Source organism: Bombus affinis, chromosome 14, assembly GCF_024516045.1.
Source record: "Bombus affinis isolate iyBomAffi1 chromosome 14, iyBomAffi1.2, whole genome shotgun sequence".
NCBI lineage: Eukaryota > Metazoa > Arthropoda > Insecta > Hymenoptera > Apidae > Bombus > Bombus affinis.
Genome location: NC_066357.1, coordinates 212,942 through 237,353, shown reverse-complemented (window position 1 = coordinate 237,353; position 24,412 = coordinate 212,942). Strand labels below are relative to the sequence as shown.

At 35.6% G+C, this 24,412-nt stretch overlaps 5 protein-coding genes across 10 annotated transcripts; all 5 read right to left on the bottom strand.

The window, feature by feature from the left end:
- Positions 1–2,153: 2,153 nt before the first annotated feature.
- LOC126924123 (uncharacterized) lies at positions 2,154–7,465 on the bottom strand. 3 transcript variants are annotated; one of them, XM_050738272.1, is made up of 3 exons: positions 5,268–7,465; positions 4,545–4,900; positions 2,154–3,420 (listed from the first exon to the last, which is right to left on the bottom strand). In XM_050738272.1, exons 2-3 carry the CDS (start codon positions 4,830–4,832, stop codon positions 2,155–2,157), a joined length of 1,554 nt encoding a protein of 517 aa, XP_050594229.1. In that variant the 5' UTR covers positions 4,833–4,900; positions 5,268–7,465; the 3' UTR covers position 2,154. The 3 variants fall into 3 exon arrangements, with proteins under 3 accessions (XP_050594229.1, XP_050594230.1, XP_050594228.1); XM_050738273.1 differs by having other exon boundaries at positions 5,413–7,465; XM_050738271.1 differs by having other exon boundaries at positions 4,545–7,465.
- Positions 7,466–7,608: 143 nt separating this feature from the next.
- LOC126924130 (serine protease HTRA2, mitochondrial) lies at positions 7,609–9,591 on the bottom strand. Its single transcript, XM_050738287.1, has 7 exons — positions 9,195–9,591; positions 8,990–9,113; positions 8,808–8,894; positions 8,534–8,728; positions 8,318–8,468; positions 8,068–8,236; positions 7,609–7,971 (listed from the first exon to the last, which is right to left on the bottom strand). The coding sequence occupies exons 1-7, from the start codon at positions 9,581–9,583 to the stop codon at positions 7,809–7,811; spliced, it is 1,278 nt and encodes a 425-aa protein (XP_050594244.1). The 5' UTR covers positions 9,584–9,591; the 3' UTR covers positions 7,609–7,808.
- A 347-nt stretch (positions 9,592–9,938) lies between these two features.
- Positions 9,939–12,212, bottom strand: LOC126924120 (rRNA N6-adenosine-methyltransferase ZCCHC4). Of its 2 annotated transcripts, none has more exons than XM_050738269.1 (4): positions 11,910–12,212; positions 11,290–11,843; positions 10,496–11,195; positions 9,939–10,427 (listed from the first exon to the last, which is right to left on the bottom strand). In XM_050738269.1, the coding sequence occupies exons 2-4, from the start codon at positions 11,761–11,763 to the stop codon at positions 10,069–10,071; spliced, it is 1,533 nt and encodes a 510-aa protein (XP_050594226.1). In that variant the 5' UTR covers positions 11,764–11,843; positions 11,910–12,212; the 3' UTR covers positions 9,939–10,068. The 2 variants fall into 2 exon arrangements, with proteins under 2 accessions (XP_050594226.1, XP_050594225.1); XM_050738268.1 differs by having other exon boundaries at positions 11,943–12,212.
- Positions 12,213–13,757: 1,545 nt separating this feature from the next.
- On the bottom strand, positions 13,758–21,060 carry LOC126924110 (phosphatidylinositide phosphatase SAC2). Of its 2 annotated transcripts, XM_050738233.1 has the most exons (13): positions 20,825–21,060; positions 19,996–20,372; positions 19,634–19,912; positions 19,408–19,562; positions 19,155–19,327; positions 18,906–19,098; positions 18,501–18,828; positions 18,315–18,385; positions 17,750–17,974; positions 17,181–17,402; positions 16,760–17,073; positions 16,460–16,669; positions 13,758–16,314 (listed from the first exon to the last, which is right to left on the bottom strand). In XM_050738233.1, the coding sequence occupies exons 1-13, from the start codon at positions 20,919–20,921 to the stop codon at positions 15,359–15,361; spliced, it is 3,600 nt and encodes a 1,199-aa protein (XP_050594190.1). In that variant the 5' UTR covers positions 20,922–21,060; the 3' UTR covers positions 13,758–15,358. The 2 variants fall into 2 exon arrangements, with proteins under 2 accessions (XP_050594190.1, XP_050594191.1); XM_050738234.1 differs by lacking the exon at positions 17,750–17,974 and having other exon boundaries at positions 20,825–21,059.
- Positions 21,061–21,362: 302 nt separating this feature from the next.
- Positions 21,363–23,159, bottom strand: LOC126924141 (ubiquitin-like domain-containing CTD phosphatase 1). 2 transcript variants are annotated; one of them, XM_050738310.1, is made up of 2 exons: positions 22,771–23,159; positions 21,363–22,545 (listed from the first exon to the last, which is right to left on the bottom strand). In XM_050738310.1, the coding sequence occupies exons 1-2, from the start codon at positions 22,928–22,930 to the stop codon at positions 21,707–21,709; spliced, it is 999 nt and encodes a 332-aa protein (XP_050594267.1). In that variant the 5' UTR covers positions 22,931–23,159; the 3' UTR covers positions 21,363–21,706. The 2 variants fall into 2 exon arrangements, with proteins under 2 accessions (XP_050594267.1, XP_050594268.1); XM_050738311.1 differs by lacking the exon at positions 22,771–23,159 and adding an exon at positions 22,624–22,770.
- Between the last annotated feature and the right edge of the window lie 1,253 nt (positions 23,160–24,412).

Genomic DNA, 24,412 nt, shown 5'->3' with positions numbered 1-24,412 from the left:
AGAAAAGCAGATAAAACTTAGCTACGTTAACTTAGCTAAGTTAAAATGTAGCTACTTGAATCGTTTGTAAAAGTCCTATTCTACAATGGAACAGTGCACAACTACGACATAACTTACTTAGGATAATTTAACGATGAATCTGTTGAAAAATGTAAAATAATTTACATTTCTGCAAGTTCGTATAGCAAGTTAAATCGGCCTATTAATAACATGTTAATAAATATGCTGATAATACCGATGAAATATGTAAAATATATAGCAAGAGAGCTGTATAAAATAAAAAGTAGAATTGAGAAAAGGATAAGATCGAAGGATGTGAGAATTATCGGAAAATGAAGCTCGTTCGTCACGAGTCACGACACGCCCACGCGCGCGCGGACAAGCGCGACGCGTATTAAGAGATACGTTCAGCCGCTTCTAATCGCGCCGCTCATCTGGCTCGAGTTCCTTCACCCTGACCGTGCACTTGACTTGGCTGGAAGGTGATCCGGATTCTTTGGCTTTTTTCCATCGGCTCGACTCTCTCCTCCGCAATCGCTCCTTCGAAAATCAACTTCATTCGAAAATAACTTTTCCATTTTATAACGGTATTGTTAAATGTACGAACCTCGCGGATAACATCTAATACACACTGTTCGAACTTTTGCGCCAATGTTTTCGTCAAATTCTTCCCTCGTCGTTCCTTTAGATAGCCACGCAGCAAGTAATCGAGAACCGAAATGTAATTCGACAGAGTAAATATCTTACGTCTCAGCTCTAACATATACAAAGTGAAATAAACGTGAAATCAAACGAACAAGCGAGTACGACGATACGCCGTCAGATATCTAAAAAGTCAGACTGATAACTAACACTGCTACAAGTTTATTTATCACGATAAAGTGACACAAGGGATGAAAAATGCCAATGTAAATTGTACTTAACTGTTTCTATGATACCTTTTACTGGTTTCCGATTTCGATCCTACTTTCTCTAACTTGATAAATTTTATTTGATAAAGTTATACAAAATTTTTATATTTAATATAAAAGTATGTTGGATAAGTCTCACGTCTCTCCCTATTCTGTAACGACTGGATAGAAAACGGACCATGGAATTCATCGAAAAACTGGGAAGAAAGGAACTGAGAAGACATTCGTAGATAGCCGGTCTAATCCGACGTTTCATTGGACACGCGTGCTGCTTTAATGCTGTAATATATTCCGGATAATGGGAAGCTGAATAGCGTTGAAGGCCAAGGATATACGGCGAATTTCCCACGGTGAACAACGATGACCGTGACAAACGCGCCACTACGTTTTCATCACCACGCCGCGCCGTTCAGGGAATCCTTCTTGATTTGATACGCTAAAAACAAGCAAACGCGATAAACTGCTGCTATTTTCTAATCGGTCGACGACATGTTTTGCAGGGTGCGATAATTTATCAGTTAGTTTACGCGTTCACTATATCGCTTTAAACCAGCTTTATATTGACTAGTTTCTCGCATTTAGTTTGTAATTTTTACACGCAGCTTTAGATTATATTGCCTGAGATTATATTTCGATCGAGTCTTAATTTTCGTCATTCGATCAGCCGATCGTTAACTCGTTAGCGAGACAATCCTTTAATTTCATACGTATAACAGGCTGGTTATTCAACAGCTCGTTGAATTTTATCTAAATATCCGAATATTTTGTTTCCCTCTTGAGATTTCTGTCGGGAGTAGAAAGATAAAAAAGCCATTTTTAATTTTTTCATTTTCTTTTTCTTTAATTCACAAATACACAATGTTTGAAACTGGAAAACTTTCCAATTCGATTTGAAATATGTCCAAATTACGATATAAGCTCGTTCGAAAAAGGTAGACAAGGGATGCGAAGAATCAGAAAGCAGGAACGAAAAACTATTTTACGCGCGAGAAATCATTTTTATTGTCAATCATGAAGAACGATCAATCGTTAAAGTGATTCCCGACGCTAAATAGAGCGAAAAGGCGACAAAGTATAAAAAAACGCAGTAGGCGCCGGTAGAATCAGCCATAGATCGATCGTCGATCCACATTCTCGTTTTCTGTTCGTCAGCACCGACGACCGATCTAATTTCTACTCGTTTCGCGGATCAGTTCGTTTCGATCAACACCTTTTTCCTTTTTCATTCATTTTGACGAAGAATCTAACGAAGATAAATCGGTACAACGTTGACAACGGGATGAAGCTGAGCAATGGGTGTAGCCTTAACTAGCCACGCAGGTTCGACATTCACCTTGGAATCGCCATGAATCTGATTGATCCCATGACTGGAAACGGATGTAGTAACCGTAGCTGTAGCCAGATCAGCTTCCTTGGAAATTGGTATCACAGAAACAACCTCTTTAACAATTCCAGCAGTCGTAATTGGTACGTTCTTCTTCTCCACAGCTACGGGAATACTTTCTTTAGCGACGACGCTTGGTATACCGGGGATAGCTACATCTCCGTCGGTGATTTTCCATGGTCCATGAATCTGACTGACACCGTGACTAGAGATGGACGTGGTTACGGACGCGGTGTCAATTTCAGCAGCTGGGATAACAGGTATAGCTTGCTCGGCGATGACAGGCACCGCAGCAACAGTTCCCCTAGAAACAATGGTAGAAGCAATATGATTAACCGACGGAGAAGATCGGACGATGGTCAATGGCTCTGGGTTTATCTTAACCGCATCTTTAGGCCTGGGCCCCTCAATTCCCAACTGCTTGTGCAATTCTATGCGGTTCTCGTGATAGGTAGGCGCACGAGCGAGAACTGGCAACCCTTCCAATATGGTCTGCACCGGCAGGATCGGCTGCAGGTCAACCGGTTTCGCCTTGGCCTCGCCTTCCGCCACGTCCAATCGCGCGCTGCTGTGCACTTGAACTTGACTCTGATGCGAGGTCGCCAGCGGAATGCTGTTGCTCAACAACAGAGGTTGCGACACAATCTGTGGCGAATCTTGCGCGACATCCTTATCCTTATCAAAATTCTCAGATTGCCCATTCCGATTAGCATTATTTTCATTAGAATCCAGGTTTGAATCCTCTAAGCTACGTCTTCTGCGACTAAACGTCGAAGATGCTTTGCCTGCGCTCCTGGCGAGGATGATGCGAGTCGTTTCGCTGTTGGAATTTTCATCCGAAGGAATATTCGTCGCGGCTACACGAAATCCGTTCTCATCGGCGACGTAGAAGGCTGATTGAAGAATTCCATTGGCGTCCACATAACTGTAGGAACCACGGAGAATTCCATCGGCGTCTTTGATTTCTTCTTTCGCGGATGGCCCACCAGCGTAACTGTAAGCATGTTCACCTGTCCTTGTGTTCTGGAAGTGGTTGAACACTGGGACAGGGCTGGACAAGTACGCGTACGGGACCAGGTTCAAACGCGCTCCTGAAGCTAGGCTCAAAGCCACCATCAACGGAATCTGAAAAGAAAACGGTGAATGATCAGCGTAGAAAATCGGAATATTTTATCGGAATAATTTACTTAATTAATAATATTCGATTACTCGCAGTTGAATTTTCTCGCTCTTTCCATTGAAGCACAATAATTCAAATTTCTCGAAATTATTTTGTATCGGCAACTGAAAATATTTACGTTTGTAGAGATTCACAACGTATCATACACAACGACAGCGGTCGTTTGATTTTCAACAACGTAATCATCAAAACATCGATCGTGACCAGTACAAGCACTCGCGTTCTAATAGGTGTTCGAGTTTAACTTAATTATAAAAAGATATAGCAGTCCGTTTAGTCAAATCAACTTGCAAGACTGCAAGTCTTATTACTTATTTTTATAGTAGAGTTCAGATATACGTACTATCGTATTATAATTGCCCATGCGTTAACAAGATTATGTAACATATAGCACGGATCCATAAGATTTGAAAATTGCTGTTTCATAAGCGAAGAGAATTTTTACCAGTGATAAGGAAAATCTGAGAATTAGCATTACATACCAGACGAATTTTAACGTTTATCTGCTTTAACATCTAACAAGCAACTGCAATTACATAGAAAAAATTAAATCTTCTCAATAACTAAGTATTGATCATTAAAAAAAAGAAAAAAGTATTAATAATTAAGGGATAATAATTAATATTCGTAACGTTATTCGTTAGTCATAATAATTACGGTAAGGAATAATAACCAGTTGATAACAGAAATCAGAATTTCTATAACATTGTTCTCATATCAACGATCTGATATCTAAAGGCATGTTCCACCCCTATTCAACGAATGAAATGAAAGATATCAGAAGCGAAAAGCTACAACCTCTATCCTCGCGTCGTTGATCTTCGTATTACGATACCCAATTACCGTAACTCTCGACGAAAACCCAAATAATACAATTCCCCATAAACAAACTAGCTCAGCCCTCATAAAAAAACCATTCTCTATCCTCGAGCCCCTCTTTTGAAAATTTCAACGCTCTCCTATTTAATCGCCGGATTAATCTGATCTACCTAATCCATCGAATTAATAATAACTTAATCGATCATTCGCCTAACGAAAGATTAGAAAATAATAAGAGGATGTCACTTACCAGTGATTGCATCGTGCGATCAGTTCGTGTATTCCCTGTGCGAACCTCCTTGCTTGACGAGGGACTGTTCAGGCTGTGCACCTTGCTTCCGATCTGGTTTTGACTTATATACACAGAAGCAGAGGGGAAAACCGAGTCGGCGCGGCGCGACGGTGTCTTCGAACCAGGAACCAGCGGTATCGTCGAAGGACAGGCGGATCCGTTCACCGAATCCTTCGATCCGGAATCCGGCATCTTTCGCCACGCCCTCCGCTTCTTCTTCTTCTTCTTCTTCTTCCTCTTCTGCATCAATTGCCCGTTTATTTCCTCGCGTCTCGTTTTCTCACCGCTTCAGCCAAGGACTAGATCCGCGTTTTCTGTAATGGGATACCAAAGACTGCGGATACCAATGCTTTGCTCGATTGTTTGTCAAAAAGAATGGAATTTGTTTGAGATCATCCTTTAAGACTAAAACTATCGGCGAGCAAAGTATAAAAATTGTATGAAAGAAATTCTAAAAGAAAAGTGGAAGTGACGCAAACATGAATATACTGCAAGCAGAAAAACAACATTTTATCTAGAAAACTTCTAAGAGAAAAATTACAAATTACAATACTATTTACTTTGGTGGTTCTAGCGTTAAAAGAAAAGTCAATATTTTGCCATATATTATATTTTAATAGTAGCGCGTGTTAGAATATTTTAGAAAAATAGCTTGCTACCCAATCCGTTTCACACTTTTACCTATTCTTGGATTTATCTTACTCCAACACTATGAGTATAATGTAGAGTACTTTTTCTAACAGTTTCATCAAGTACGTATACAAGCTACTTTATGAATGAATGGAGCTTCTCGAATCGATAGCTTTCCAAACGTAATAGGACGCACGATTACGTTTCTCGATGGCTCTCGTCTTTTGTTCTCGGCAACAACTCGACCATCCTTGGTCCTGCTATCTTACAGCACGATAAAATTGTTCGGCTACCGTGGCCCTTTCCCCGGTTATCCGGGAATCCTCCCTTGTCGCGATAAAGTCGCCATGCCAAGGCTACTACTCACAATGACCCGGACGTAGCCAGACAAATGATCGAACGAACCCGATTGTCCTGTGCTGCGTATCGCGAGCATCCTGGCTCTGAAGCGTAATGGCAACAACGTGTCCGAGAAATTATTTGTCAATGTCGACGACGACACGCAGCAAAGGCAAGTAGAATGCTTCGTTGTGCTTTTGCTGTAGTGGTTGCAATTGCAGCTAAGTTGCAGAAATGAATCCTCGAGTCTCGGGTTCTGCGCAGTACGACCTTTTCCTTGACTTTTTCATCTGTTTTTTCTAGTTCGAAGATTCATAGTAGTAGCTTTAAGTAGTTGTACAGTTATTTATAGGAAGATCGGCAGCTTTAAGAGTAGTAGAAAACCTAATTTTGAACGAATTTTGAACGTTTCTCTAGCTAAATCGCTAGTAATAGGAATTATCGCCTTCTCCAATCCTCCTAATTACTCTGCTAATTTCTTCATTTTTTAAGGTGTCTTGAAGTATTTCAAGATCCACATGTATCTTACATCCCAAGCAAAGTTACGTTATACAGGCTGTTTCAAAATAATAATTAAATATTTTAAATTAAACGAAGAAAACGATAAAATCTCAATCTTGTTTCAGTGTTAATTAAAGAGAACATTGTTGATGAAGAATGGTTCAATCTGTATTGAAAAACAGAGCTCGCTCTCTTGTACGTCTTTCAAGCAAATTTCTCGCTGTTGATCATCGTTCGATGGAAAATCAGCATGAAACTTCATCGAGTTGTAGGCGATGCTGGTCGTTGTGTCGTTGTAGAGCCCCCCGATATCGAGCCTCGTTCATTTTCATGGCCGTTTGTTCTCCAGCTACCGAGAATCGCCAAGCACGCACGTAGGAAGTGACAACACTCCCGCGTAGGCGAGCCACACTCGGCAAAATCGCGAACAATCGGAGAATACCTGTGTACGCGAGAAACTCCAACTATCTGGCGAAATGAAGATAAACGAGGAAAAATAGTGGAACGATGTAAAAGCGTAATGATCGTAGGTAGACGCTCGAACCAAAATAGAAACTAACGCAAGGTAGCTTGGTACGTCAATTTATTTATCGTCAATTTTGTTTATCAAAGAGTGGCTGAAAAGTAGAAAATATGTTCAAATATAGAGCATTTGAGCACATAGAAATTATGTCTCCAAATTATTATTATTATTAATTTACAAATATTTCAAAAGTTGCTTGTTCTTATTGTTTCTAAGAGAATTATATATGTATATATAAACATGATGATTAACGCCTATATGATGTTACAACAGTGCAAACATAGTTAAGAATTCCAAGACGCTGCGGCCAGCATAACGTTTTCAAAAAAAAAGAAAAGAGATACTAAAAGTTACTCGAACTACGCCTACGCTACGCTCTTCGAGATCCGGCCACATATTTGCGGAGGTCGACTGATGTCGTAAACAACATAAACATAATACTAATGGACCACACCCGACGTACAAACGCATGTACACGTACGTAGAAGACAGTCAGATAACATAACGAGGGCCTCGTCGCGGCATCAGTCTTCGTGACAACTACAAAATATTGTAGTATCGGAAAAGGATAGGATTGGGATAATTTAGATTTGTAAAATTCTCCTAATACTATTTAGTTAAGATAAATAAAAATTACTACTTCTACTCAAATCACTCTCGCAACTCTATAACTCTAACAACTCAATCTCTCAACAACGCTAGCAACTCAGGCAACTCCGCAACTCTCTCAACTCTACAACTCTACTCTTCGGCGTCTCTACTAACTCTGACTCTCGATAAAACGTTCTCACTTCTCGGTCAACGTTATTTTGTCCTTTTCCTAATCCGGTCCTGTTTTCGTGCCGCAAGGACTAGGTGACTTTAGTCAATATGTTTTTTCTCTTATGTAAACTAACAGCCGAAGGACAGACGACATTGTTTTGGTTTGTTTCTAACCGGGTTTTTTCCTCACGATACTACGATATGAAGTAAAAGAAATGGAGACAAAGCAATAATCGGCCTGTCGGTAACTCTGCCGATTGAAATAAATCTTGTCAAATATTGTTTATTTTATTATTGGATAGATGATCGCGGCTCGTTCGAAATAATAACGCAGCGATATTGTATGGTATATAGATACAAAATTAAAGAAATGAAAATAATTCTAGAAAGAACATTAATGACATATTTAGATAAAGTAGTTCTGTTTCAATTTTGGTTACAATAAATTGTACTACTAGACGCATAATTTAAATTTCTTCCGGCTCGATTCGCAAATGTAACACTTCTAGACCTCTGATCACAGTCATTCTCAAGATTCTGGACGATTCTATGGCTTTGTAGATACTGGCGGACGATTCCACTTCTTCGTCATTCACATGCGTCACAATATCACCAGCTTGTAAACCTCCCCTGAAATTTTTACACAAACATATGTTCTTTCTATATAGAATAGTTGTTCTTAACGGTACAACGACTGCAACGAGAGTAATGATTTCTTAAACATACAAGTGTGCTGGCGACCCTACAATGACTTTATAAATCAGAACTCCATATCTGATGTTGTGTGGAATTCCTTTCAATTTTTTTTGCAATTCGTAGAAAAGATCCGGGGTAAGGGTGAGCATTGTAACCCCGATATATTGAGTTTTTGGTTTCTCTGCGGCAAACTGTGTACCTAATATAATATGGTCTCATTTTAGAATTTTCGTCTTAAATATTTCTATTTCGCACTTTCCTATTGTCGAGTATTATATACCTTTGCCTTTCCTGCGCATTTCTGCTTTTTTCAAAAAGTCTTTAGCATAGTCTATGGGTATCGCAAAAGAAATGCCAGATGTCACCTTCATTGCATTTATACCAATCGCTTCTGCATCTAAATTAACCAATGGACCACCTGAATTGCCAAACTAAAGCACAACATTTTTAATACAAAAATATTTCATAGAAATTACGATGCTGATGAAAAACTAACAGTAATCGCTGCATCTGTTTGTATATAAGCCATCTGTTTGTTAAGAAGGCCAAGTTCTTGGCTATGCCTGCTTACGCTGCTTATTACACCACTCGTTATTGTGTTACTTAAAGCTAATGGAGATCCAATAGCCACTACAAATTCTCCTGGCCTAAGATTTGTAGAAGAACCGAGCCTCATTACCGGTAAGTTCTTCTGTACAAAAAATGAACAATCGCGATGTCAAAATATGAAATTACGTACACTTTTTTTATTGTATAGAAGATGTATAAACCTTGTTAATTCGCACAGTTGCAAGATCGCTGTGCACATCGATGTCTTCCACGACGCCGGTATAAGTAGTTCCATCGTAAAGACGTACCTGTGAAATAGATTGCATGAAAATTTCTGAAAGAACACGTACGATATTAATCCCTGTAATACAACAATAACTATTCGACATATCGTAACAGTTACCTTGACGGTTGTGTTAGGCTTAGCAGTAACAACATGAGCATTTGTCAATATCAAACCATCTGATTCAACGATGAAACCAGATCCATTGCTTATGTTGAATGGTTTACCTGTTTGAAAATCAAATCTATTTTCTCATTAATGATTACTGGAAATTACGATTACTTATGTTACAGTTATCTTCTTACAGGTTGAAATCTGCATTTACCTTCTGTTGTTTTGAATTTCAATGTACACTACCGCAGGAGCTGATTTCTCAACCACGTCAGCTATAAAATTATACCTACTTCTATTATTATTTCCATCCCAAGAAACTGGTTTAGCATGTATCGTGAACATCGGATTTGTCAGGTTGTTAAGTCGGTCCTGGCAATCCTCCTTCCATTTGTACAAAATATAACCAAAACCGGAGAAGAAAATGGTGTAAAACAAGACATTTCTAATTGTTTTGTCAGAAATTCGTGACTTCTGATCTTGCGTGTACGAATGTTTGTATTGTGTAAAACGATCCACAAACGAAATTGTTAAGAGTTGTTTATACTGGAACTGATTTCTTTTTAAAACGGACCAAGATGTACGTGTCAAGCGGGCAGCCATTTTTTGACTTCCAGCCAATAGTAGCTGAGTGTTTCAGTTGTATTGTTCAATGCCAAATACCAATCCCGCGAAAGTCGATTTCTAAATGAAAATTTATCAAACAAAAATATTAGTTACCCTCATAAAAATCATAAATGATATTCGATACCTACAGAAATAAACTGAACCTTTTTACCTAAAGTATTGTATTATTATTATTATAAGTACAATACTTATAGTATAATACTCAAGTTCAAGATTATCGTAGATACGGTGTATCTAGAACAGTATTTGTAATCGCAATATTATAATGTAGTTCATAGTTTCCTTCAGCTATATGATCTGCTCGGGTCATTAAAAAAATCATACAAACAAATCATATAAACATATATATTTTCCTGAACAAGTTTCTTTTATTGAAGTATATGCACATATATTACATCAATAAGAAATCTTATGTACAATACAGAGAAAATGATTTATAACTTCCGTTTATGATAATCGTACTATGTTTGTTGTTTCTTTGTTCTTTTCTTTCTACTTACAACACCGTTTGGTTTATTCTGTAACTTTTTAATTTTTTTATGCATTTTCAACAGTTGAGACTTCTTCGAAGCTTTTACTTTAAACTCCGTTATTACTTTTCTTTTCGTTCCTTTTTTCTCCGATCTTTTCGCTGCTTTTTTAATATTTTTAATTATTGGTTCTTTCTTCTCTTCTCCGGATTCACGCGAATCGTTTACTTTCTTCTTTTTAACGTTGTTGATCACCTCTTTCTCGTCACTAGCCTTGCGCTTTTTAATTTTCTTAGTCTCCGCCACTGCATGAATTTCTTCACTCGTATCACATTCTTTCTCAGTATGACCTACAAATAATAAAACAAGTCTTATATATAATTCCATTATGTCCGTTACAAAAATAAAAATTACATACCAGCTTCATTACACTTTAAACATTTTCCGGTAACTTTCGGCTTTTGGCCACATAAATGTTTCGTTACGACACATCTTTTACATGTTACGCAATGCTTCCAATAAGGTTTTACACATCGTTTGCATATATCACAGTGTTTATATGTGAGGCCATTTTTCGAGGTACACTCTTGGCATTTTTTACAATGCTTATTCTCTTTAGCAACCCATTTCTGACATTTTTTACAATATCTATAACCATTCGATTTTGGAAGTTCAACTAAGTTTAATGGTACATTTGTAAAAATTCTAATAGGCGACGGTGACTTTGTAGCATTGGAGTCTGTTATAAATAATGGATGATTATCATAAGATACTTTGTAATCAGTCATTTTCAGGTCCTTCAGACCTCCTTGTACACCAGGTGGATTACTCTTTTGTTTCATTATAGATTCCATAAAATATGGAAATATGAACATAATTCTTAAACAATTCTCTTCATCCTCTATGTTATTCCATTTTTTATGAAGATCAGAGATTCTCTTTATAGTCCAAGACATTGGTTCCACCCTACTACCAAATGGTGGATCGCATACCAAGTATGTGCCCTTTCCCCCACCTTGCATAAGAAAGTCTTTAAACACATGGACAGCGGTTTCATTAAAAAAATGATTATTTAACAGATTATACCAACAATAATTGAGCGGTCCAAAAAAATTATGCTGCAAGTAAAAAAACACTTATTAAGCTTATACAGTTTGTTTAAACATTACTTATTTACATTACTTAATTTGATAAATTTCTTAACAAACTTACGAATCTTCCATCAAAGTCCAATAAAAGCGTGGACATTGTGTCTTCGTGATTTTCTAGAATATATTCATGAATTTTCGGAGTACCGATACAAAGAATTTGCTTTGCCCCTAATTTCACAAGTATATTTGCTATGTCCTCTGTTGATTGTTTTGTGAAGAAATATTGAGCTTCTTGTCTAGAATTTTCTAATGGTTTTAAAATTTCTGTTGGATGCCTTATCTGATAATCTGTAAGACCTTCTCTTATATCATGATTTTTGTGTTTGTTCATCACATCCTTCTCAGTTTTAGATATCAATTGTTCACAAGTATAACAGTAACATCTGCTCTCAGGTGGTACCGACATTATATCATTAAAACGTACATATAATTGCCTGTGATGATAACGAGACATAAACTGTTTTCTCTCTTGTTCCCACTTAGCCGCTTGATGTTTTGTTAATTTTTCTCCCTCTTTTAAATAAAACTTACACATTTTTCTCTCGCGGCAAGCTGCACATACATAAAACTTCTCCAATTTGCCATTTTCATGTGTGCCAAATAATAAAGTTGGTCCTGCATAAACAGAATATCATAGTATAATATTATAAAAATATTCTTTCTACAACTTCGCGCTATTACTTTATAATATAAGAAATCTTAACGAAAAATCACCGTGTGGACATTGAGGATGTTTACTCAAGTCGGACCAAAAGCATTCCATGCTCGATATTTATCAAAATTATAGCTGCGGAGCAATTTAAAAACGTTTATTCGCGTCAATATCTGTTATAAGAGGAAAGATTAACCATGCTTGCTTGCGTAAATACTTATTTACTACACAATAAAATATTTATTTGTAAGAGTTGTCATCTCAGAAACCACGCGCGAAGCATTTGCTCACGTGAAAACAAAATATACCATGTGGTTTGCATAGCAACAGCAACATGAAGTTAATCGATTGTCGACTCAATTCGAGTGCCGTTTACGATTATCGAAACTATTTTAAACGCAGCGTCTTTCGCGAATAGTTCAAATGAATTTGGCTAATGATCGCTAGTAGTATATGTGATGAATCACTTTTTGGAGAATTGATCATAACAGTTGGATTAAAGAAAGGACCCGGATTGTCTGGATTAATGCAGAATACCTGCTACTTCAAAGTACGTATAAAATTAGGAAAAAATTGTTTTATTTTAAATAGAAAAATTATTTCATTCGACGTGGAATAAGATATTGAATATACATGGCTATTGTCCGTGACCTAATAATTTAATTGCTAAATGATTTTTATATAAATTATAAATTAACATTAAGAATAGAGTTTAAACGAAAATTACAGCTTAACAAATCATAATATATTTGAAAAATATTTTTTTAATACTTAAAAAGGCTTCAGTTTAAGTGGAATAAAAAGGCGTTAGTTCGAGTTATTTATATTTTATTATAACATTTTTCCTACAATTGCTATGGTGTTTGCTGTATCACATACACGCACACACATACAGGCTGTTTCGTTTAACCGAAAATGGTAGAATACCTCACGAGAGGTTAAAGTTATCAAAAAAATGTTTTAACAAAGGTTACTTAGTTTGAAGGGAGACAGCATATTTTAAAGTCAAATTTTAAAGAAAAATTTTAAAGTCAACTTCACTGTTTTAAATGAAACTATATATTTTTTAATAATACATTAATCTCGACATTCCTTATAAAAAGGTATTTCGTTTCTCTTTGTCTCTCATACGTTAATTTTTACAAATTAAAGTCAACATCCCATAAACATCTTATAAATTAATAGTTTTTCAATATAAGTAAGCTAATACTTTTCTTATAGGAAATTCCGAGATGGATCAATTAATGTATTACGAAATACACGGTTCCGTTTAAAAAAATGAACTACTCCACTATTTCACATGCAAAAATGTAATTTGCACCATAGAATGCCCACTTTTGGTAAAACAATTTTTTGATAACTTTAATCCTTCGTGAAACATTCTACCCTTTTTAGTTAAACAAAATATTCTGTATACGTTTATATGTATGAATTACATATACATAAGGCAATTTAAGCCTCTACAGGCTATATAAATATCTTCGTGCGTTGTTTTGTCATGTTTGTTTATAATGTCCTGTCATAAAAATACAGATAATAATATATTATATTACAATATTTGAATGTCTAATTTCAATTGGACCATAGGTATATACGTATTAATACGAAAAAGGGAACAAAAAAATATATAAATTTTCCATTTCCTTCAGTAATTCTTTTCTTTCTAATACTGCATCGATATATAAATATCTCGTGGATCGTTAAAATTATATTAAAAATAAGCTGGTCTATGTATATATACCTAGAATTAATAAATCAGAATAAGATTCGTGTGTTGAATTTTATTAGAACGAGTGAAAACAGTTTTGTCTTTTATATTCGTTTTAAAGCATCTCTAAAGAATCTACAGAATCGACACATCCTTATATTTTCACGGCCTTCTTTTTGTTTTTCTTTTTTTCTTCTAATCATTTTAGGTTGTGTTCATTCTGCTAGATTATATATCACAGACTATCCGTTTGCAGTTAGGAAAAAACATTCACTAAAAAAACTTTTACCTTGTAATACTTCTCCTAACGTGTCAGTGCAACTATGAATACATGTTTACAGGATATTATTACACTAAATTGAATTATTCGTATGTACACACAAAGAAATAGCCACCTAGATTTGTAACTCGTGTTATTTGGTCTATATATACATATATTATATATATATAAATCGTCGTACATAGATTAGTATTAAATAACAACGTGTACCTGCTTTTTCTTTATCATCTACGTATCCATATATATGCAACTCTCATTCCTATTATTTATTAAATGTAATATACATAATACTGTAAATGTGCATGTATATGAATACTATGATTGTTCCTTTTTTCTGGAACGAATTGTATGTTTCAATTGTTATGAAATTATATACAGAAAAAAAATGGATCACCAACAAAGCACTTTTTCCTTCCCTTTCTATATCCAAAATAATTCTCGAACTTAATCATATTTGGAATTCTAAGAATTTACCCACTGTTATCGTCGAATGTCTACGTCTAGACTTTATAACAATTAATAATTACTAGATTTTTGCACATCATATATATCTTCGGAAAAACGTCTTTGCCAAATTCATCTTGCTGTTACATTTCAATTAGCAATCGCAACATCGTTTCATTAAACTGCTAATTTTAAGTAATTCTTCGTATATATGTACATAATTGACTACAAAGCTTCTTCATTTAACTTACTGCATAAACAGATTTTCGGTTTACGAATGTTTACAAATCGTCAAACAAACGTCATTTCCACACGTGGCTCCAGAAATTTAGAAAACGAAAAGTCTACGACATATATTACAAATAAATAAAACCATTAAAAAATTTGTTTATGCAGCAGGCGTTAAGGCTTCAGAGAATGCTGGGATTAAATTTTATTGTATAAGCACGTACGTGTCTTTTCCTTTTTTTCTTCTTCTTTTTTCTTTTCCTTTTGCTCTTTTTTTTTTGATAAATTCACAATCTCTAATGTCTAAATGCAATACTAGAAGTCGTTTGGTAAAATCCATAAAAAGGCTGTCGCGATGAAAATTTCGTATAAATATGTCGGAAGCATATTGAAAATAGGTAACAATCAGTTCGTGTAGGCTTTCATCGATGTAGAGTAATAGAAAATTTGTTTGTAAGTAGATACGCACAAATAGACTTGATGCAGATTAAATATTGATCACATTGTACTCTGGAAAGTAATTTGTGAGTTTCTCCACGCGTAAGAATATATAGAGAGTATCTTATCGATTAATCGTCTCATGTTTCTTTTACACGAAGCTTTTATTAAGAGGATGGCAATAATTGAGGTTTAAGAAATAATGGAAAATATTCAGACACGCGCACCAAGATGTTCAAACCGATTTTCTGAATTAAAAGAAGCTAAAAAATAACAAAATGACTATTTAAAAATCCTATTTGCAAAAGTGTCTCTAAATTATGTGGGTTTTAATTGTCTACTCGCTACTAGACTTCAGACTTCGAACTATGTTCGAAAAGTTATAAAGCTATTAGCTTGGATTGACATGAACCCCATCTCTCTTGCAATTTTCGTTGCTGTTCTACGTGATGATCTGAGAGATTTCTCTGTAATCCTACCTGTCCTGTCTTTAGCTTCCTAGGATCCAAATTTGCCCCTAAAGTCTGCACACCTTTAGCGAATTTTGAGAAAGGTGACAAGATATCTTTGGAAGTAGATGCCACAGGACTCGTTGCGTTTATTATGTTAGTCTTCATTGACTTCAAAGCAGACTCACTCTGAGAAGATGTAATATTTAGACTTAAATCTTGCTCAGACGTGGACCTTTTCTTATCCTGCAATCTATTCTCAGTCTGCAATTTGCTTCCATTTATATTACTGAGTGTCAGCTTACTATCAACCTCTCCAGTCGAATGACTGATGTTTTTGGACAGATTCAATGTTAATGGTGGTAGCATCCTTTCTTTGTCCTCAGTTACATTTTGTATAGTTATTTCAGGCGTCTTTTGAGGAGAAGCACTAACAGTACTGGTACCAGAACCAGATTCTGGCACGCGTAAGGCTTCCTTATCGGAACTCTGTTCAGAGAATTTATTAGGGCGTATCGAAAAATCTTGGTCTTCATTATTCTCACGAGATTCCACTACGTCCGTGTTTTTAACGCCCATTATGATACCAATAGATGGAGTATACGCCTCCATTAGATTCTTATTGTGACTGAAACTTTCTGGCTTTTCGAAAGGAGCAGGAGGAACGTCAATGTCCTCGTCGTCACTACTGCTACTGCCACTGTTACGTTTCCCTTGCGCATTGCCTGAGATGTCTCTACTACCAACGGTGAATGTCGGCTTCAGAGGTGCCTCAGACCTTCTACCTATGCTTCTTGCTATGTCAATTGGTTTCCTAGCGCTAAAGCTATGACTTAACTTATTTAGTTTGCTAAATTGCTCCGTCATGTTGCTTAAAGCTTTCGTCCCTATAATTACATAACGCATTTTACAATTATTACTAGTTATTACTTCAACGTTTACTTTAAATATATATTTATAAATGAAATCTGATCTAGTTTAACTAACAATTATTAATTGTTCGAAAGCCAGATTCTTTTGTTACGAACGTACCTGCGCTTTTAAGAGCTAGTAACTGTGTCTCTGAAACATTTCTAGTCAATTCTGGGAATGACGAAATGTCCAGTAGACCCGTGGTTCCCCTGCTATTCACTATTTTACTCTTTCGTCTATCTAACGTGACGTTCATTGCTATAGGAATCTTTGGTAAACCGGCTATTTCCATCGCCACAGAGATAGCCTCGCAAATTGATCTTAAAGACTCTGAAATATACGAATTAACGTAGTAGCCAAAATTAATTGCCATAGATCCAGATATGAATATGATAGATCATATTTGAAATTATATCCTACCTATACTTTCTTCCTCTGTCTTTATAACAACAGCCATGTTATTAAAAAATCGTAAATTTGTACTGCGGAACATGTGAAAGTAACCGTACTCGTTGGCCATTTTGTAATTTATTCTAATGCAGTAGAAATGCTTATTTTTAAAAAGGGAGACAGTGCTCTCTGGCTGGCCAAACTCGATCAGTATAATGTCTTCGAGTGGAACTCTTTGGTAATTTGTGACTTTGTCGATTTGATCGTCATAATCAGCTACATAATAACTATCTCGTGTTAATATTAGAATAGTGTCCATTTCTGTCTCTGTTAAGTCACCAGTTCTGTTAAAATGGAATAAATTATAAGAGGAAACAAACCTTATGTATTACAAAAAATGAAAAAGAAAGAAAAAAGAAGAAACAAATAGAAAGTTGAATATCTAACATACACAGGATCAGCATCTATGAGACCCCAACTGCCTAAAATAACTTCTGGATCGGGTATAAGCAGCTTCTTGCAATCCTCTATCAACAATTTTACATGAATCGCTGTAGCAGCATTATCTTCTTCTTCTGTACGCTCTTGAAATACTTCTTCGTTCACCGAGTTTCCTAACATCATATCGATCGTGGCCTGCCTATAGACATCCTTGAAGCGATTTAAATAGTATCTGAAAGTACACGGGTCTCCTAAACACTTGCTTTGAAGCTACATACAAAAGTAAAACAGAATTGAAATAAAAAATGATGATAGGAGACTGTCATAAAGGGAGCAGGAGTTCCACTTAGGGTTATTAAGATAAACTGAAAAGCCACCCACCATGCAAAAAAAAAAAAAAAGAAATTATGTTCAACGTAACGTCAAACTGATTATAACGTATGGAGTCACAGTTCGAGTATAGAATATCGTCTTGTATCGTCTTTTTTTATAAAGCAACAACTAGTTTATTATTTTTAAAATAACACAGTTTATTTATTGCTCGAGCGAAAAACTTTCAACCCAAAGCTAAGAACGAACCTTGCCAAATCATACATAGCACTGGCATAGAGAATGTCAGGATAAGTAGCAAGTTGAAGCTCTATGTTTGGTGGTTTCACGGGTATTAGCTCAAGGCAGCAATTGTCAAGGATGTCTAAATAGTGCGACCAATCGGTGTTCAGTTGATTAACATCGATAGGGTTCCCTAGCAAGGTATCTATCGCCGCTTGACGCATGTCATCCATAAAGTGTTGCTGAAAATATCTATGGGAAAATGAAAGGATAGTGTCAAGGATCATATGTATGTATAAGATATGTCAATACTTAAGCGATGATTTGGCTTAAAGAAAAAAAAAAGAAAGAAAAAAAAGATAAAGAAAGAAAGAAGACATTAAGTGTTATTGATATCTAACGACGATAGTAATAGCCTGTAAGACTTTATTCGTTCTAAGAAATTACAACACCTAACAGCTTGTATGTTTGCGAGATATCTTGAATAATGGACGATAATCGTAAAATGATGTATCGTGTAGGATATGTGAATGAGAATGGTATTCTATTGCAATGTGACGAGTGGTATGTCATAATTCTGATCCAATTGTACCTGTTTGCAGAATTCATGCCATCTTTCATTAAACCGGTAAACTTTCTTTCCCCTGTTCTTGTGTAATCTCCCTATAAGCAATAAAATAAACTACTATCATAGAAGTTCAACCATCTTTAGATTTTGCTTATGGTTATTCGTAATGGTTAGAGTAAAACCAACGTGTTTTCTACGTGAGGTACGAACCTTGAGGGCGTTTGTACCGGCATATTGTTTACTGATAATGTCGCCATTATTCGCCCAAAGCAACTGAAACGTTTGTCGGATATTTGTCGGTAACGTTCCGTCCGGCGGTATTAGTCCTAGCTTTGAAAACTGCATTTCCATCACAGCTTTACCTAAAGCGGTTTGCACCACATTCGTTCTATCTAAACAATCTATGCAATTCACCCGAAACACTCCTTTCTGCATGCATATTGTGCCTTGCTTGTCGCGCCAACAGTACCCTATGTCTGACAATACCGCAGCTAATGCATTGACCAGGATAGATACATTTTCAAAATGCATCCCCCGACTGTGTTAGATATAAAAAAAAAACATTAGCGACGATTTTTAATAATTCACTTAGCTCAAATCTTTCTAACTGCTTACCAATATTCATGAAAATCGAAAGTTGTATATGTTATATCTGGATGATTATAATTTAGTACATGGTTACTATAGGCTTCCCAAATTACCTTCTCCTTGCCAGTTTGTTCTACAAGATTCATGATACAAATTGGGCCGTACAACCCTAGTTCTTCGGTAAAATGTTTCTCGAACGCAATTTGCGTTTCTGCTTCATCTAGAGGATTGAAAATTATTATTGTTAACATTTAGATGAAATTTCTTGTTGGTTACCTCTATCTATTCGTGGTGGTGGCTTGTATTTATAGCCAGGTTGAGACCAGTATACTGGTACACTGCCTCGTACTTGAACAAAGGATACTTGGTGATCATGGTACCAAACTAGTTGCTCTGTTTCTACATAGTTTGCGCATTTTCCTTCATCGTCCACACCACGTCGCTTATATCTTTATAATGGAAAAAGGTAAGATTTTTCCAAATAAATTACTCATTATAATAATAAGGAATAAGAAAAATATATAACTACCTCGTTCCTGCACGAAATCTACTTCTTCTCGATATTATTGCTAAATTGAAAGTTTCATGGTGTGGCTGTTCATCGATGCCCACTTCTACTTTACACTTTTCTATTTGCACATATCCCTGAATAACTGGTAATATCCATGAGTTTGCTTTGTCTGTCTAAAAAAATGAAATATTTTCTTAATAATAAATATCTAACAAAATCCAATTAAATTTAGAAGAATCCTAACTTTTAAATTAATTATATCCTGTAACATGTGTTTATTCCAAAAAAATCTATCATCCACTCTTTGCCAAAGTGGTTTATTCTGTTGTTCCTCATTCCACTGTGACACAACACACTGTGAGTCTGTGACACAAAGCCTCTGCAAGCTATTTGTGATATCACCAGTTTGGCAGAAATAAAAGGAGTCGGTTTCGGTGAAAATTTTATTTAACTCCTCTAGGATTCTCTTCTCAAATCTTTCCTTGTCTTTAACAATGCTTCGTTTACTTACTGTGGATTTTACCTGCAAACATTTTTGTCAATGCAAAAACACCTTCCTTTGTATAAATGATTTCTTTATTTCTAATTACCTATAGGGAAACCTACTTGAGATGTTGCAAGTGCAGCCGCGTGTTGAGTGGTATTTTTTATTGTGTTTGTAGCACTTTTAATAGTTCCCCATGTTTTGGCAAAGGCTGCCTTCTGTGGGACATCAAACAGGCCACCTTGACTTTTTTTCTTTGGCAAATTCTGATGCTTCTTACATGGCAGAAGTCCAATATCATTATTTTCACTGCCAAGATGTAAAAATGCAATTGATTTGACCTTATATATAATATGACCTCCATATAACTCTCCAGCTGGTGAAACTTCTTTGATCAACATTAAACGAGGTTCCAATACGCATGGTTGTTCTATTTTCCCTACAATTCCATAAAATATTCCAAGACATTCCAAATCTTTTGGAGATGCCCATTCCCAATCTGCAAATAATTTACAACTGGTAAAATTTCATAAAAATGTCAATACAAAGAGACACTTGGCTTGAAACATAATATTGTAATATATTATTATATTGCATTTAATTACATTAATTAAACCGTGACTTTCAGATGTTTATATAAATCATAATTTGTTGTTATTGTAAAAACTCATGCATAGAATAGTCTTTAAGGCCTTTAAAGCTTTCTATCGCTTTATATTATTTCAATAACGTTAATTTAATTATGGTCCAATATAAAACTCCCATTTCATCAAATACTGTTACGAAATTGAATTCATAAATGAGAATTATGGAAAATCATTTCGATTACGCTTCGCGGAGAATAAAAGGTGTTTTGAATAAAAACAGTGAACCAAAAATCGCAACGTGTATCGTACACTTGACAGGAATGTATGTATATACGCTCCTGTCAAATAAGAACTATGTACCCACCCGATTTAGCGGAAAACTCTCCGGTGTACTTGTCACACCATAGACTGTGCCTCTCTTTCACAAAAATGAAATGCGTGTCGGTACGGAATAATTCCATGCTTCCGACTTTCTCACTGTACAACAATTTCTACGCAGCATGTGGAACGCCAACTCCCTGAATAAAAGACCGCCTATGACGGACACTTCGCCATTTTGCTCGTACATGAGACTATATGAAACTGACAATAGACTGGTTTCGTCGACTATATTTTCGATCAGAATAGATGGCGATTGGATAGGATATTAAGTATATATACTTACTTGTCTATATAAGTAACGTTATATTATGTTTCGAAAATTTCAGCTGATAAGAATTTCCAATAATCGATGCAAGCTTATAAAATCCAACGCTCCTTTATAATTTAATAATATAATATGAGATGTTAAATTACTTAAGTAGATTCTGAAAGCGTTATATAAAAAATTTCGCTACTTTCAATCATTTTTAGTGTCTTTACTAATGTCTGTTGTATTAGAAAGGAAAGTAAAAGTTTCGCTATTTGAAATACACAAGATTTATTTCGATAATCTGTGATTACATATTTTATATATGCTTCACAATAACTGATAAGTACATCATAAATACAAAGAAGCGTGTGAAAATATGCGATTAACGATTAATCAACGTATCAACATATATTGTTCATGGAAGAATATTTAAAAGATGTCTTTTCTATACACTGTGTTCATCTTCCGAACAAATTTAGATCATTGCCTGTGAACTCGCGAGTTGGTCGATAGGTTTTACTTGAAATAGTTGAAATGTATCCTTTTGTGTAATGAAAAAATTCTTAAGATTTGACAAGCATTTAACATTCTTAAAAAAAGAAAAAAAAAGTTTGGTTACTCGGTTCTGCCTTCATTTCCTTCCTTAGTTTTCTTCTCTTCTTTGGTTTTGTCGATTATATATTCTTGCCATTTTCTGTGATTAAGTGTCTGAAAATCATCTACTTTAGCTATTAATTTTAGGTATTGAGATAACTTTAATAATTCCCTGTCTTTTCTTCTGGTGATGTGTGCGTGTCTGAATGGCTTTATCTTTAATCCCGATTGTGGATTCATAATAAAGTTCCGTCTGATATCGTCGAACATGATTGTGTTTTTTGCAGAGAACTGCTTGTATTTTCCCCAAATGATAGCAAGCGGTTTTGCTGTGATAGTACCATATTTTGATGTGTGAACATTGATCATAGCATTCGAGTCAAGGTGACATGCTATTTTGTAATAAGGATTGCTGGAAACACCGAGCACTTTCATTTTTTCATTAATCCATTTCATACTAGTTGCTGACCAAATTACTATGTCATAATTTAGATAAGCCAGGGTTAAAAATTGATGTAAGAAGGGACGCATCAATTCCACACCACTTACCGCTGTTGATTTGGGATCAAAAATGGTGTGGTCTATATCGAGCACCAGTAGTTTCTTTCCTTCTCTGAATGGATTTAATTCTACAAACCTGTACAAACCGATTCTACATTGGATTTGAAACAAGCACAGTTTAACATTCTCTATCTCTATCTCTTCCTCTTCAGTCTTAAAGTCATTAATTACATCAGGTAAGTCTTTTGGCGCATGACACACTTTAGCAATGTCCTCTTCACGAGATCCCATCAACATTAGCTTGAATCCAGGCTTCATGCCCAAGTTCCTTAGGATCTCCTCATCTTGACATGCTTTGTCTGGTGAAAAGAAAGATTCTATAGACACTTGATGGAGTTTTAAACAACAGTTTTACAGTCAAACATGTCAAATCTAACATAACATGACATAATTTTAAATCAAAGCAGAAATCGCTTGAACGAATTTTATTTGAAAATTAACAACGAATCTCGAACGATACATGTGATTTTATGTAAAGGAAACTGAAGGGAAGGAATGTCAAGGAAAACAGTTCAAAACATAACCTTTGGTTCGAAGGTTCAAAAGTTTTTGACGTTCCGGAAGGATGTTAGTTTCCTTGTATATTCGTTCTTTCAGACCATGAACGGTATCATCCAGGTTCACGTCTGGAATTTCGATTCTTTTTCTGCCCCATACTATGATGATCTTCCCTACATTCTCCATTCTTTTTTTTTTTTTTAAATAATGACGCGACACCAGACGATGTATACTACGAAATAGTCGAACGTACACAACTCTACTAGATTCCGTGTATGTATAAGAAGGCCATTGTGAAGTATGATGCACACATTGTATCTTTGTGTCGATACTGTAACGTGAAGTTCATCTTTTACTTAGATGGCGGTACGGTGGCTAGATATGGTCACAAAAGAGGTACAAAATAGACGTGACATGCAGTACTGTTTCGTGTCCCACGTTTGAGGGTTACCCGTACCCGTTACTATTTTCATGTTCCATGTAATATCGATTCAGCATATAGTACCACCATTGACTAAAAACAGGATAGATATTGCATGCAATGCAGAAAGGTGTTCACGACTTAAAGTTTACGTAGCAAGAGAAGATTGACAGTTTTCGCGGGGATTACGACGCTCCACAACGTAAAAGACATCGAGGACAATTAGGTACCGAATAAAATACAACTTATTATACAGAGTGCAACTTATACAAAATGTGTGTATCCTTATAGCTTGCAAGTTATAAAAAATAACCGAATTTTCAGAGGTCCATTTTTACTTGCTAAATGTGACGAATTCTCATGAAAATTTTGTAACGTTTAATTTATTTTAACTAAGACAGTGGTGTATGAACGATTCTATTGTCTTTTTATTCTAACGTGATTATTTATTTGAAAATATATTTAATACATATTTCATAATAGATAATTTCTTAATTATTTGAAAGTAACAGCGATTAAATTATCCTATTTCAAATGTATGAAATGTATGAAATCGTTTGAAATTCTTATTTCAAACGAATTTTTAACGAATTATCTCATCGTTTCAATGTAATCCGTGATATAGAATTCTTGATAATCTAACGATAGCTTCGTGTAGACAGAGTTTGAAACATAGCAATCTTAATAACAATAGCTTTAAGTTATTTCGATAGGTATCGTAACATTCACTTACCGAATTCAAATTTTTTTACTATATTATGTGAATTTCTACAGTTAACGTCATATATCAGGTCTGTAAGTATGAAACCGGAATTTGCCTATAGATGGCCCTAGCTGATAATGTAGTTATCACTAAACTGCGTTATTGATGCCAAAAGTCTTTGTTGACATCTCACAAACATTTTCGACTCAGAACAATACAAGTTTCATACAACAGCATAGTTTGTAATAGCGTTGAACATGTCGAATTTTATGCCTGGAAACTACGATTTACGGACAGCATTGATTTTCTGTTACTATTTGAAGAAAACTGCTGCAGAATCGCATCAAATGCTTGTTGAAGCTTACGGCGAGCATGGTCTTGGTAAATCACAGTGTTTTGAGTGGTTTAAAAAATTCAGAAGTGGCAATTTTGACGTGAGGAACGAAGAACGTGGAACGTGGAACGTGATCTATTATGAGCTGTTAAAACCTGGCGAAACCGTTAATACTGAGCGCCACCGACAACAAATGATCGATTTGAATCA

What these genes read in the sequence shown, in the direction of transcription:
- LOC126924130 (XM_050738287.1), bottom strand. Translation starts at nt 9,583, where the DNA reads ATGGCTGCCCGCTTGACACGTACATCTTGGTCCGTTTTAAAAAGAAAT. An exon ending in CAACTGTGCGAATTAACAAG is followed by an intron (nt 8,729 to 8,807) that starts GTTTATACATCT and finishes TTTTTTGTACAG; the next exon opens with AAGAACTTACCGGTAATGAG. An exon ending in AATGCGCAGGAAAGGCAAAG is followed by an intron (nt 8,237 to 8,317) that starts GTATATAATACT and finishes ATATTATATTAG; the next exon opens with GTACACAGTTTGCCGCAGAG.
- LOC126924123 (XM_050738271.1), bottom strand. Translation starts at nt 4,832, where the DNA reads ATGCAGAAGAGGAAGAAGAAGAAGAAGAAGAAGAAGCGGAGGGCGTGG. An exon ending in ATCGCACGATGCAATCACTG is followed by an intron (nt 3,421 to 4,544) that starts GTAAGTGACATC and finishes TTTTCTTTTCAG; the next exon opens with ATTCCGTTGATGGTGGCTTT.
- LOC126924120 (XM_050738268.1), bottom strand. Translation starts at nt 11,991, where the DNA reads ATGGAATGCTTTTGGTCCGACTTGAGTAAACATCCTCAATGTCCACAC. An exon ending in ACATCCTCAATGTCCACACG is followed by an intron (nt 11,844 to 11,942) that starts GTGATTTTTCGT and finishes CTGTTTATGCAG; the next exon opens with GACCAACTTTATTATTTGGC. An exon ending in TTTAAAGTGTAATGAAGCTG is followed by an intron (nt 10,428 to 10,495) that starts GTATGTAATTTT and finishes TATTATTTGTAG; the next exon opens with GTCATACTGAGAAAGAATGT.
- LOC126924141 (XM_050738310.1), bottom strand. Translation starts at nt 22,930, where the DNA reads ATGGAGAATGTAGGGAAGATCATCATAGTATGGGGCAGAAAAAGAATC. An exon ending in TTTGAACCTTCGAACCAAAG is followed by an intron (nt 22,546 to 22,770) that starts GTTATGTTTTGA and finishes TCTTTTCACCAG; the next exon opens with ACAAAGCATGTCAAGATGAG.
- LOC126924110 (XM_050738233.1), bottom strand. Translation starts at nt 20,921, where the DNA reads ATGGAATTATTCCGTACCGACACGCATTTCATTTTTGTGAAAGAGAGG. An exon ending in AGATTTCGTGCAGGAACGAG is followed by an intron (nt 19,328 to 19,407) that starts GTAGTTATATAT and finishes TCCATTATAAAG; the next exon opens with ATATAAGCGACGTGGTGTGG. An exon ending in CCGGTACAAACGCCCTCAAG is followed by an intron (nt 18,386 to 18,500) that starts GTTCGTACCTCA and finishes TATTGCTTATAG; the next exon opens with GGAGATTACACAAGAACAGG.